The 14727-nt window shown below is 35.9% G+C and overlaps 2 protein-coding genes across 2 annotated transcripts; both read left to right on the top strand.

The window, feature by feature from the left end:
* Positions 1–715: 715 nt before the first annotated feature.
* LOC123524983 (proteasome assembly chaperone 3-like) lies at positions 716–12952 on the top strand. The gene is made up of 4 exons (XM_045303642.2): positions 716–865; positions 8138–8239; positions 8579–8665; positions 12346–12952. The coding sequence occupies exons 1-4, from the start codon at positions 800–802 to the stop codon at positions 12481–12483; spliced, it is 393 nt and encodes a 130-aa protein (XP_045159577.2). The 5' UTR covers positions 716–799; the 3' UTR covers positions 12484–12952.
* Positions 12953–13327, top strand: LOC123524984 (CST complex subunit TEN1-like). The gene has a single exon (XM_045303643.2). It carries the CDS (start codon positions 12953–12955, stop codon positions 13325–13327), a length of 375 nt encoding a protein of 124 aa, XP_045159578.2.
* The last annotated feature ends 1400 nt before the right edge of the window (positions 13328–14727 follow it).

Genomic DNA, 14727 nt, shown 5'->3' with positions numbered 1-14727 from the left:
ACTTTCCCCACATACAGATTGCTTTAAGTACTCCTTCTTTCCTAGTTTAATACCAGTCTGGAATGGCCTATCTGAGTCAACTGTCTCCATTAGTATAGTGGACTCCTTTAAGAAGGACCGCCCCTGAACTTCCAAAGCGGATGCTTTTATCCCCTTTTAACTTGTGAATATTTCATCTTACTTAACACTTTCACACTTTTATCTTCTTTCTCACTATCTTCATTTTTGAAGCCTTCCTTTCACTGCTTTTAAACCAACTTTTATCTGGTTGTGACGCGCATCCGGCTATTATACCCGTGAGTGGAGTCCAGCCGTATACAAAGATAGATAGATAGATAGGTCGTTATGACAATGTAATTAAGGTAATATAGCCTTGTACATAGTTTTAACAGGTTGTGTCGGCTACCCTTTTTAAAACATATAATTTGGCTGTCAGAGCGATTTTGGCATCAAAATTACTTTTTTTATTAACTGTATTATATGGGTAGTTGTTTGTTTTTATCAACTTTTCTGACTGTACAAATTGCCACCAGCATGACGTTATGATCAATAATGATCGAAGTCATTATTTTAAAAGGAAGAAAGAAAGAAAGAAAGGAAAAGATCAAGGAACTAGTAGAAATTTTGACCTTTTGTTCTAAATTAAAATTTACTAGAATTTCAATAAAGTTTTCATACATGTTCTTGCATTTACAGGATTGTGTGGGCGACTCGTAAGCTCAAACGGAAAACCGATCATCGTTCGATTAGGACAGAATGCCACTTGGTCAAACTCCATGCTTCATAATCAAGTACACTCATGGCGGCGCCCATGGTTTCAGGAGTCATTCAAACGCCGGAATCATTTCCTGTGAAGACAAAGCAGGTTTATGACATTAAATCACTTATAAGTTTTAATATTGATCTTTCTCCAACTATTTTAACTGTATCCCAAACTCTTTCTTCTATTTTATTGAAGACACATGCATATGTAATGAGTTTTCGCGATAATTTCAATATACGTTTTTGTTCGGAGGGAACTAAATGAATTTGCGTAGGCACAGATTATGATGTTTCCAGTCCTGGGCATTACATAACATTTAAACTTTTAATGCCATCTGCTAAAACTATTCAAGACCTATCATAAACCTGCAAGAAAGTGCATTTATATCCCCAATTCCTAGGGATTTTTCTAGAGCGGAATAACAGGGCGCAGCGCCCTGCCCGTTTTTAGCGCCGCCCTTCTGCCCGAAATCGCCGCCCTTTTGCCTTTCTTCTGCGCCCCTTTGCCCTTTTAGCACCGCCCCTTTGACCATAAATTAAGTATTTCTAAACGAACTGCCTGTCAGTCATCTGTCAAAATACCATCCCAAATAATTGTCAATCGAAACGAAGTTATGACACGCACCGACTATACACAGGTGCTGTATATTTGCCCAAGGTATGTATACAGTATCCATGCAGACGAAGACCGACCCAATCGTAATAAACAACAATTAGATAGGTCAGCAATTAAAGCAAATTGCAAAACAAAACAAAAAAGGAGAAAAAAAACATACCTTAAAACAAAAGCAAACAGCAAAACAGAATAAAAAAGGAGAAAAAAAACATACCTTAAAACAAAGTTTGCTGCATATTAAATGCCGATTAATGGCCAGTAATTATCGGCAATTAGCATGGCACCTTGTGTCAATTTCGTTGTTCACAGTTTGATCTCGGTTGAAGATAACAGTCGATCTTTAATTAGTATCACTGCCTATCAAAATATCTATGATTTTGTTATATATATTTATTTCATCAAAATACTATTAAATCTGTATGATATTAATTTCGTTTAAAAGAAAATAACCCCTCGATGTTTTACAGAACGTAACGGCCATCTCAGAATTTAGCGTAGACAGTCAGCGCGTAGAGTAGTTTCCCTTTACCAAAATGGCGAAAATCGTAAACAAAGTTATTTTGAAGTTGGAAAATTGTCTACACCTTTGTATAATATGCACCCACGATTCGGGGGAGTGGGGGAAAAAAAAAATGTGCATTTATACACGAGTATCAACGGTACGTTCGGTAATATAATAAATGTATAATGACAGATTTGCACCAGAATTATTAAATTCTTCTAAAGTATCTTTATGGTATATTTCTAATCAAGAAAACTTTCAACACAAAAATAATGTATGCAAACATAAAACAAACTGCATGTATTTATAAATGATAAGCATGTTATATAGACAAATGGGTATTAATGTTTTTCCTGACATTCAGATTCATTGCAAATCTTTCTGTAGTATCTTACAATGTAGACATTACAATAAAAACCATGGAAATCTACCTTATGATTTTCGTAGACAAAGGTACGCAACGCGCAAAATGCACCCTGCCCCTTTTTAGCAGCACCCTGCCCTTTTTAGAGGTCTAGAAAAATCCCTAAATTCCTATATCTTACCACAATGGTTTTGGCTTATACCCTTTCTTTGGTTTTGATTTCGGAACATATCTATCTATACTGTGAGTGTCATTGAATTTCTTAGTAAAATGGTTCCACATACCCTCAATGTCACAGTTTTTAAAAGTCAATTCCCAATCTATTTCCTGCCATTCATATTCAAAACCTATCAAATCACATTTTCTGTACATAATTATAACCACTATTTCCAGTGTAATACTCTTTATAGTCACAAAGGTAGTCAAAAAGTTTCATAACATGGTCACTACATCCCAAGGATGGCAAATATCATTTCATGTAAGAGTTCTGACGTCACTAAATTGTGTTAACATTTATAATAAGCACTTGATATTTTGTAAACAAAGAAGACAAAATGCATAAAAAATGTAGATTGCCTTTAATCCACATTTATTTAATATCTGCCATTTTCAGGGTTTCCACTGGCCCTTATTTTTTTTCGCACAAAATATCGATGTCAGTGACGCATTTAAGGGGGAGGGGAGGGAGGTGTATTCTCCAACGTACTGCGCATGTTGCAACATTTGTCATTTTTTTTAGTTTATTTCATTATTTAATTGTTAAAACTTTTATTGGGGTCAGGGGGCTCTCCTGCTGGAAATTTTTTTAATACAGGCATGAAATCATGGCCTCTGGTGCATTTTTAGGTCCAAAACAAAATTTTGAGGTAATGGAGAAATTAGTACCCTCTTGATGAGAGGGGGTCAGGGGGAAAATCATGAAATATAGGTATGGAATGGTGGCCTTTGGTGCATTTCTGGTCTAAATTTTGAAAATATATTATTATTATTCCTTTGCCAAAATAGTAGGGTGCATCTTTGATGAGTATAGGCCACTTCTCAGCTAACTGGGGGAGGTTTGGGGGTGGGGGCTCGAGCCCCTGAAGCCGGACCTGGAATTATATTTCAAATAAAAGGACTTTATAAATCAAACAAGATTACTCTTTTCAAATCTCATGTAACTACTTTAGTATGGCCTGTAGCAGGTCTAATCAATTTTCGATTTCGTGATTAGGCATGCTAATACAGGTACAAAATTTAATATGCTCTATATCTGACAAAAGTTTAATTTTCCATGTATATTTTTATCCTAATATCGGAAATGAATAGTGCCTTGGTACGGCCTGTATATTCTAATTACTATATTTCCCTGACCTGCAAAATACTAATATTTTGACTATTGTACACACATTCGAAAACTGTATAATTAATTGCTATCTTCGAAGATGAATATTAATTATTAGTCTTAGGAAGTTAAAGATTTTAATTTTCTACATTCTGTTCTGCCTAGAAACGTAATAGCATTCTACAAGAAATCACATTTATTTTTAGCTCGACTATACGAAGTATAAGGAGAGCTATCCTACTCGCCCCGGCGTCGGCGTCAGCGTCTTTCCGCATCCCCACCTTGGTTAAAGTTTTGGTGCACTTTCTCATTTTTCAACTTATCTCTGAAATTACTTGATGGATTTTGATTCAAACTTGAAATACTTATTCCTCATCATCATCCACATCATCTGACATAAGGGCCGTAACTCTGGCACCAATATTTCATGAATTGTCCCCCCTTTCACTTAGATTTTCAGGTTAAAGTTTTGATGCACTTTCACTCTATCTCTGTTATTACTGAATGGATTTGATTCAAACTTAAAATAGTTGTTCAACATTATCGCCCACATCATATGACACAAGGTGCATAACTCTGGCACAATTTTTTCATGAATTATTCCCCCTTTTTACTTAGAATTTCCGGTTAAAGTTTTGGTGCACTTTCACTCTGCCTCTGTTATTACTGAATGGATTTGATTCAGACTTAAATTAGTTGTTCAGCATCATCACCCACATCATATGACACAAGATGCATAACTCTTGGCACAATTTTTCATGAATTATTCCCCTTTTTACTTAGAATTTCAGGTTAAAATTTTATGCACTTTCACTCTATCTCTGTTATTACTGAATGGATTTGATTCAAACTTAAACAATTGTTCAGCATCATTACCCTGATTATATGACACAAGGTGCATAACTCTGTGACCAATTTTTCATGAATTATTTCCCCTTTTTACTTAGAATTTTAGGTTAAAGTTTTGATGCACTTTCACTCTGTCTCTGTTATTACTAAATTGATTTGATTCAAACTTAAAACATTGTTCAACATCATCACCCACACTATATGACACAAGCTGCATAACTCTGGCACCAATATTTAATGAATTATGCCCCTTTTTGCTTAGGATATACTTATATAGTGTTTTGATACATTTTATCTTTACCTCTCGTATTACTTTAAGTTGATATTTTTGACATAGACTCAGGCTGTTGTGCAATATCTTCATCCACAATTGGAGTCATTAAACACTCCAGTGACAGCTCTAGTTTCCTGAGATGTGCCCAGATTCACTATCCAGCATCGAAATAGTCGAGCGCGCTGTCTCCTGTGACAGCTCTTGTTTGATTCCGAATGACATATCTCATTAATCCAAGTACTGTACACTGTGTATGGGTGGTTTTCAAAATAATGAAGCAAAAGTGTGACATAGGGGTTGAAAATTCAAACCTATTTCTTATAGTGGTCACCTATTTTATATGATAGCAAATACTTCAAATTTCAAGGAAATAGCTTTGGGAAAGTGTTGAGAAATACCAGTCAGAAAATATTTCAGCCTTTAATTCAAAAGTTTGGTGAATTTCCAGTAAAATGGGTGATAAATGCTGTAATGTTTTATGACAAGGAAATATGTATAACAGTAATTTTTTCAACATATATGATACGTAATAGGTATATGTGTGTGGTGTGAAACTTAATTTATCAAATATTTGTGGACATTGGCTTTTAAAATAGCCATTTCTGCATAAATATGACATGAAATTAAATTCTACCTAGAGAAGTTATTGCTCAATGAAAAATAATGAACATATTATTATAAAACCTATTTTTTTAAGGCAGTTTGCATGTTCGTCAACCGCATGCCAAATTTCAAGCATGTACTGTAATAATAATTTCTAAAATTATCTCGAAACTTAGTTATTTTACAGGTGCACAGGGGACACATATTTGAAAATCATTGTTGTATTCATTTATTATTAGTTTTCTGTTTATAAAAAGACTATTGTTGATCAACTTAAGACAAATCCTTTCAAACAAATAGTGTATTCCTCAAAATAACTACAAAACTGAAAATTTTCGCAACAAAACATGAAAATTCAGCAGCATGTAATGTTTTTAATGAAAAATAAATTACTTTAAACGTAACTAACACATTGAAATCACTTACTTTACATGCAATGCTTATTCAAAGTATAAAACTGACAAAATGTCATGCATGGTACAATGGAATGGTAAAATACATGCATACTTCATAATGTTATTGAGAAGATGCACAGGGGACAAATTGCACCCAAAAATATATTTATAGAATATGTTCATATCTAGGTAAAATTCTTTCATTTACACAATATTCACTAGTGAGCATTAACATTTGTAGGCAAACTTGACAGCTTAAGAAGCAATAAAGTTGATATTTCCACTTTTTAACTTGAAAATTGGCAACTACGGCAAAAATGCAAACAATGAATTTTAAATTGTCCAGGGTTTCTTTTATAATGCTAAATTATCAAGTAATGCCTAAATTTTGTGTACACATTGCTAAGAATATAGAACTGCCACCATATATTGCAACAATACTAAGGTAATTGATGAATGTGAAAAAAGGATGCACAGGGGACATCACTTTTGGCTTTGTGAAAGTTTAACGGTCCTTTATATGTGAAGTTGAAAGCTGCTTTTGTATCCACTGTAACTCCCTTTCAAGGAAAATAAAGTAAAAACCCATTTTATTTAAAGAATAAAAGAAATCTGATGCTTAACTACTGAAAAGGTGCACAGGGAACATTTTTGGGTATATAGACATTCATCAAGATTCTCAGGAAGTTGATTCATTAAACAAAAAAATCATATCGTGTCTTCAAAGCTTAAAGGATTAAGATCTCAGAAAGACATCAAGAATTAAGAAAAGTAATGGGGTTGTGAAATTGTAGAGTTCAACATTTAAATTTAGTATTTTTTTCACTATTTTTGAACTGTCTGTCTGTCTGTCGGTCTGTCCGCAATTTTCGTGTCCGGTCCATATTTTTGACATCCATGGATGGATTTTCAAATAACTTGGCATGAATGTATACCACAGTAAGACGACGTGTCGCGCGCAAGACCCAGGTCCGTAGCTCAAAGGTCAAGGTCACACTTAGACGTTAAAAGTCATTTTTCATGATAGTGCATTGATGGGCGTGTACGGTCCATATCTTTGTCATCCATGGATGGATTTTCAAGTAACTACGCATAAATGTGTAGCACAGTAAGACGACTTGTCGCGCGCAAGACCCAGGTCTGTAGCTCAAAGGTCAAGGTCACACTTAGACGTTAAAGGTCATATTTCATGATAGTGCATTGATGGGCGTGTCTGGTCCATATCTTTGTCATTCATGCATGGATTTTAAAATTATTGGGCATGAATGTTGATCACAGTAAGACGACGTGTCTTTGTCATCCATGGATGGATTTTCAAATAACTTGGCATGAATGTATACCACAGTAAGACGACGTGTCGCGCGCAAGACCCAGGTCACACTTAGACGTTAAAGGTCATATTTCATGATAGTGCAATGATGGGTGTGTCCGGTCCATATCTTTGTCATTCATGCATGGATTTTAAAATAACTACGCATGAATGTGTGGCACAGTAAGACGACGTGTCATGCGCAAGACCCAAGTCCGTAGGTCAAAGTTCCTAAACTCTAACATCGGCCATAACTATTCATTCAAAGTGCCATCGGGGGCATGTGTCATCCTATGGAGACAGCTGTTGTTTATGAAAGGGGTTCTCTTACAAGATGTGAAATATCAAAGCTGTAAGAATAAAGCTTGGTTTGAAAACAATAAAACACTGTTGAAAACTAGCCTTCATGTAAAATGTCACACTTTTTTGGGTGCACAGGGGACAAAATTAGCTATATAATTCAATATAACTTTAAAACTGCATGAGCCATTTAGCTGAAATTTAGCTGAAATTGCACACATTTATTGACTACATTGATTTGGATATAATTTACCCCAAAACACTTTCTGAAACTGAACTAAATTAAAATAAGGTGAGAGAGAAGAAAAATCTTCATTATTTTGAAAACCACCCATATAATTTAGAAAATACAAATCTTTTTAAATATTACATAACCAGTAAAATATTTTTCTCTTCTTTTTTTTATTCCTCTTTTTTTCACACATACTGAAGATAGTCGTTTCCCAATTCATTACTGTATTTAAATTGTTTTCAGCATGTATAGAGTTATGTTCAAGATTTGAAAAGTTTATTCATTACTCTATTCATCAAGAAATTGTAGTGTTATTTCTATAGTGATGTAGCTTGGTACTCCTCCCTGCCCTTTCCAACTGTCAACGTCTTGCTGTAAAAATATGATCTTTTGCCTTTGATCTTCTGCTGTATTCAACCCCTTTACCTGTCATATCTTTTTATTTATCTGTACTTATAGGATGTTTCTTTTTCTTGACACTGGAAAAAATGGTAGATATATAGCTTGGAAAATGGGGCAGATATATAGGACCCACAGCTGATAAACAAAAATACCCTGAAATACATAAAATTAAATTGTATCATATCAATATTTCTTGTTATTCCAGGTTGCAGTAGAGATAAACAAGATCAGGACAGAGTTGATTTGTATGCAGTTCAAGGACAGGGTCTTCTTTATAGTGACACAATACAACAAAATTGGCACACTGGTATATCATTCACTTTATTTTGGTTTCAGTAGGTACTTCTACTTCTGTTGAAGTGTGAAAGTTAGAACTTTGTTATGGAGAAACTACTTGACTTTATTAGAACTAAACCTCAAAAAATATTAATTATTATTATTATGTAGTTTTGTGTTATAAAAACAGTCATCATTGCTAACATGCATCAAAGAGGTGACTCTGGGATCAATCTACCCCTTACCATAGATAAGATACTTACATTATTTTACACCAGGCTGAGCAGCAGCAGTTCTACACTAGCTTTAAAATAATGCAACAAGGGCTCCTGCTTGTACTTGTATCTTTAATTATATTATTTGATTGAAGGTGAAAGTGACACAGAACAACATTGCTGATGAGACTGGTGCCCGTTCTTCCATGTACAGTACAGATTTACTCATGGGAATAGATGAAGTAAGCTTCTATTACTTTGTAGTATAGAAAATGATTATTTTTCTGTTGTATGGACAGAAGTTAGAACATCCCACGGACAAAGTACAGAATGATGTTCTCATATGGAATATGTTCTGATGGGAACAGTGCAAAGGTGCTGATAGCCTTATTAGGAAAAGTTGAGGTTAGCTGTTATTACTTGTAGTACGGATGTTTTGATGAGAACTTTGATATCCTGTCTGCAGTTAGCATGTTCTCAAGGGAAAGATATGTTCTCATGGTACCAGTTATGGGTAACAGTTGCTACTCTGTAATACATATTTTCTCACAGGAAGCATAAAGAAGTTCTCATGGTAAAAATGAATTTTGTCTAGTAAGATCCAATGTTCAGGGTGAAAAAATTCTCTTGTGAAAAAATATGTTCGCATGGGACAGTACAGAGTCTAGGATATATATGATAATTATAGCAGAAATACATGTATGCTATCTGCTTTTTAGCTTGGTAATTCCAAGAATAAGAAGGACTGTTGTACTCACCCTTTTGCCATCAGCATCAGGGTTGCATGCAGGTTTTTATGGCAAGCTTCTCAGTTTCAATTTATCATTGAACCTTGTGTACAATTTGGTTTGGTAAAAGGAAGACATGTTAGGGTTAAGATACCCTAAAGGTCATGTTCAGATTGTAAAAGTTTTATGTCAAGCTTAGTACTCAATTTCACTGTTTCTACCAAAGTACTGTCCATAACCTCACATAAGTATTTGTTGTGGTAAAGAGCAAACATCATTTGGTTTACTGTTTATGGTCAGGTTTCTGAAAGGTCAAGGTCACTCGGGTCAGATTTTGTAATGGTGTTTGTGGAAATGGCAAGTTTCTCAATTTCTCTAAGTCTTCTTAAACAAACATATCTTCTATTGCTTCTTAGCAGGGCTCCGGAAATTTTGAGAACTCAATCGGTCCGAAACGAAAATCCTGACGTCGTCTGACATCAAAAATGTTTAATACATTGCAGTCGGCTGTCTGCAAACATTAAAGGATGTGCCGCGCGAGCACTTATTGCGTCACGTGCTAATTACGGACCGATTATCAAGGTGACAATCAGACCGTTTGACACGTTTATTGATTATATGAGGGTGCGACCAACAACTTCCTGCTTGGCAGGTGATGGTGTATTGAGATTTCAGACTGAAATTTATACTTTTCCCATTTTTACGGGACCGATTTTTTTCGTTTTTTCACTTCACGATTCGGTCTGAAAAGTCAAGAAATCGGTCCAAAACCGACAAACCGACAAATTTCCAAATCCCTGCTTCTTAGTATTTCTCATACACACTCCTCAAATTCTACCACCACCCATAACACCCCCTGCTTCCCAAATTTTATGCCCCGACTTCTAAAGGCCCAGGAGCATATAATGTTTTAACAGTCCTTCCATCATTCCATCCATTTGTCCATCACACGTTCTTGTGCAATCAACTCCTCCCAATGAATACATTCAATTTAACTGAAATTTGATGTACATAGGGCTGAAAAGTTTGAGTACGGATATTCGTTATTGTCAAGATCTTTGGATCGCGATCTTTTTCATTTATACATGCAATATGTAAAATTCTATCAATAAAACTTAATTGAAGCCACATTAAATGTCTTCAATGAATTTTCTTGCACATCTAAGAAGATTACGCATTGTCAGATCCGGATGTAAACAAATGTCTTAGGTAAGGATCGGTCTTATATTCGAACTAAAATTAATATGAAATCTGTCAAAACAGTGAATAAACATTTATCATTTAAGTAATTAAATTCAATAAAAAGTTAAATACGAAATTTCTTTCCAACAAATAAAATTTTCTTATAAAAAAAATGCGAAACTGTTGCTAAATATTATGATATTAATGACCAACGTCATATCGTTCATCTGCAAGAATGGCCGAACATTACAGAAGTCCACCCGCGAAACCTGACATTAATTAATGAGCAAAACATTAAACATAAGTCAAAACGAAAACTGCAAAATTTAGATTCCATAAAGAAAATGGTACTTATATAACAGTCTTGCATTTTTTTACAACATAAGTTGCTGATGACCCGTGGTTCGATCTGTGAATCAACAGCCCAGACTCGCGGATCGGATCGCCACTTGTTTGACGATCCACAGCTCTAGATATACATCATCAACATGAAATGGACATGCTCATATTATTAGTACACGTCTGATGATTGTTTTATGAGTTATGTCTCTGTTTTTGGACTTGCTCATGTTTTCAGGGCTTTCTAGTCAGGTTAGTTTTTATGCCTCCACACAAGAAGAGGTATATTGTTTTGCTCATTATCATCTGCATGTCCAATGGTCTTCCATTTGCATTTTGATCAAAATATAGAGAATGCTTGGGCTCACAAAGGCCAAACATTATAAGCTTATTGCCTGTAGTCAGTAGATGACCTTAATTTGGGGATCAATGTCACTGTGACCTTGGAACTGAAAATGGTTTCCTGTGAAAACTAACAAATGGTTTGGCCTACTGTTGTACCTCTGGTGCATTGGATAATTTGATTCGCTTTCTCACTATTGTATTTCAACACCTCGTTATGACACCATGCAAATTGTCAACAGTCCGGGTAGCAGTAATTAGAGAGTGCGGAAGTCAAAGAAAATCGGGCAACTTGCATTTTGCTTTGAGGTTAGATTTGAGCGAAGTTTGAAGTTCCAAAGCGCCTATTTCGCTCAAGTCGCCCACTCGCGAGAGCCCTGCCCTAGGCACACACAAAGTACAAATCTCTTCAATTTTTTCTATTGCATGGCATTGCAGTCTCCAGTCATTTTCACTTCTCTGCTGGCAAGCATTTTTGAATAGTTGATGTGTAATTGTTGAGTTCTGCACAACCTGGGGCCTAGGGGTATGGATAGTAGCTTGCATTTCTGTTTTCTCCCATGAACAGGCTCAATCAGACTTATTATGTCATGTTGAGAGACCTGTAGTTTTCCTCCTTTTCTATCTTTTACAATTATACCAAATATAAAGTATTGCAAATTGATGACAATTGGTGAAAAATTTCATAATCTAGCATTACTGAAAACATCATCAGTTGTTTATCTGATGTTTTGTTTGTTTACTACAGTGAGGAATTTGTCAAATATTGAGTAAGAGGGAAATGTTGACTGATTACATTGTATATGTTTAATCATTTATTTCATCAGTATTTTTACTTTTTATATTATTTTTATATGATTGCACTGAACATGAATCTTTGTTTTATGAGATGTTGGCTGATTGTCTTGTTGCATTTTTGATTCCTCTGCATTTATTTGAAAAAGAAATTGAAGTTTGTTTTACTGTAGTGTTGAAACAGATTGTGTAAGCTTGTACGAACGGTTTTATAAAGAGCGCTAATCATCATTAATTCATAAGAGTGAAAAATTTTAACTGTTTCTTACTTTTATAGAAAATTCTGTTATACTAAGTAGTTAAAATGTGGTATGTCATATGGAACTGACAAAAGTAAAGTACGCTTCACCAACTGCATCAGATATAATATTTTGAGAAGTTTAATGGCACAGCCACATAAGTATTTTTTTTTTGTATAATGGATTTAGTTTAAATTATAAAAAGAACTGGATTTTATGGATTTTGAAAAACATTTTGAAGCTTATGTTGTTACAGTTTACTACTTTTTATTGATACCTTGTATTTTACCTTTACAGCCGTTGACTCATGTTGTAGCCAGGAATCTGATCACAGAATTATCCTTACATAAACCTATACTGCTCTCAGTCGCTCTGAAAGACTCGTCAGCACCTACTGTGAAAACAATTGCCAAGATTCTTCCTTCACTTGTCTAATCCTTGTATGGATAACAAAGACAGGTGTGTCTCTACTGACGAACCAAGTTCTTTTAAAGGAAGTGGAAAATTATAGTGCAAGGTCCTAATAGGACAGAGGATAGGAAAAAGAGCTGTTTTCATATGATATGTTGCCTTCTGGCTGCATAAAGTCCATGAGCTGTGACACATCTAGATAGTAAAACCACCTTCTAAGGGCTTTTCTGTTCTGCTTTTACTTCTTGCATAGCTCTTGTGGTCCGGCTTTGACATTTAGTCAGAAATATTTTATTTGATTAAAATCTTGCTGAATATTGTTAATATATGAATGGTTTCTTGTTGAGTTATAATGAAATTATGTCTTTAGAAGTTTTATGAAATGTCACATAGAATAATGCAGACTTTGAAGAAAAACAAGTTGTGTTTACTTTAATACAAGCAGATTCGGTTATTTGTGTATAACTTACCCGCATCTGTAGATATTTCTATGATGGATAACATAGGAGTTGCGAGTGGTAAACCTACTTTTATAGATGAAGTCAGTCAGTGTAATGATAAAAGTGCTCTACATGGACAGTCTGTATGTGTAACTGGTCGACTTACGTTACATGAATTTAGTGCTTGCTTAGCAAAACTTACAGATCCACAAAGTAAATCAGAGATATGTATAGACACATCGTTGATAGAGCCATTTCAGGCAAGATTTGGTTCCCAGTTTCAGATGATTGGGGAGTTGGAACCAGGGAGCCAGCATGATATTGTGTTGAAAGCACGTGTTGTAAGATGTGTGGATGGCCTAGATATGTCTCTGTATAGAAAGGCAATAGAGTGTCAGAGAATGTATCTGCAGAAAAGAAACTCTTGATTCTTACACAGTGTTTTTTAAACTCATTTTGACATAATTTGACATTTATTTTTATGCCCCCGAAGGGAGGCATATTAGTTTTCAACTGTCCGTCCGTTCGTTTGTTTGTTAGTTTGTTCGTTCATTCGTCACAACGTTAACTTTTTGCATGAAGGCACTTTACTCGCAAACCACTGCACCCAGGACCTTCAAACTTCACGTGCTGATAGTACTTATTGAGTATACCACCCCTACTGACTTTGGGGTCTCCAGGTCAAAGGTCAAGGTCACAGGGGCCAACGTTAACTTTTTGCATGAAGGGCTTTTACTCACAAACCACTGCACCCAGGACCTTCAAACTTCACGTGCTGATAGTACTTATTGAGTACACCATCCCTACTGACTTTGGGGTCACCAGGTCAAAGGTCAAGGTCACTGGGGCCAACCTTAACTTTTTGCATGAAGGCACTTTACTCGCGAACCACTTCACCCAGGACCTTAAAACTTTACATGCTGATAGTACTTATTGAGTACACCACCCTTACTGACGTTGGGGTTACCAGGTTAAAGGTCAAGGTCATAGGGGCCAACGTTAACTTTTTGCACGAAGGCACCTTACTCGCGAACCACTGCACCCAGGACCTTCAAACTTCACTTGCTGATAGTACTTATTGAGTACACCACCCCTACTGACTTTGGGGTTACCTGGTCAAAGGTCAAGGTCACAGGGGCCAACGTTAACTTTTTGCATGAAGGCACTTTACTCGCGAACCACTTCACCCAGGACCTTCAAACTTCACGTGCTGATAGTACTTATCGAATACACCACCCTTACTGACTTTGGGGTCAAAGGTCAAGGTCACAGGGGCCAGCGTTAACTTTTTGCATGAAGGCACTTTACTAGTGAACCACTTCACCCAGGACCTTCAAATTTCACGTGCTGATAGTACTTATTGAGTACAACACTCCTACTGACTTTGGGGTCACCAGGTCAAAGGTCAAGGTCACAGGGGCCAACGTTAACTTTTTGCATGAAGGCACTTTACTCGCGAACCGCTTCACCCAGGACCTTCAAACTTCACATGCTGATAGTACTTATTGAGTACACCACCCTTACTGACTTTGGGGTTACCAGGTTAAAGGTCAAGGTCACAGGGGCCAACGTTAACTTTTTGCACGAAGGCACTTTACTCGCGAACCACTGCACCCAAGACCTTAAAACTTCACATGCTGATAGTACTTATTGAGTACACCATCCCTACTGACTTTGGGGTCACCAGGTCAAGGTCACCAGGTCAAAGGTCAAGGTGCTGCGGGGGCATTTGTCACCATTAGTGACAGCTCTTGTTTTAGTTATTTTATGCATGTATAGTTTGTATGTATTTTGCTTTAAGAAGTTGTACATAGTACATAATGACATT

Source organism: Mercenaria mercenaria, chromosome 3, assembly GCF_021730395.1.
Source record: "Mercenaria mercenaria strain notata chromosome 3, MADL_Memer_1, whole genome shotgun sequence".
Lineage (NCBI taxonomy): Eukaryota > Metazoa > Mollusca > Bivalvia > Venerida > Veneridae > Mercenaria > Mercenaria mercenaria.
This window is presented reverse-complemented; position numbering and strand designations above follow the sequence as displayed.

Excerpts from the sequence above, each read along its gene's own strand:
- LOC123524983 (XM_045303642.2), top strand. The coding sequence starts at position 800 with ATGGCGGCGCCCATGGTTTCAGGAGTCATTCAAACGCCGGAATCATTT. Across the intron at positions 8,240-8,578 it reads ACAACAAAATTGGCACACTG|GTGAAAGTGACACAGAACAA; the intron begins GTATATCATTCA and ends ATTTGATTGAAG. Across the intron at positions 8,666-12,345 it reads TACTCATGGGAATAGATGAA|CCGTTGACTCATGTTGTAGC; the intron begins GTAAGCTTCTAT and ends TTACCTTTACAG.
- LOC123524984 (XM_045303643.2), top strand. The coding sequence starts at position 12,953 with ATGGATAACATAGGAGTTGCGAGTGGTAAACCTACTTTTATAGATGAA.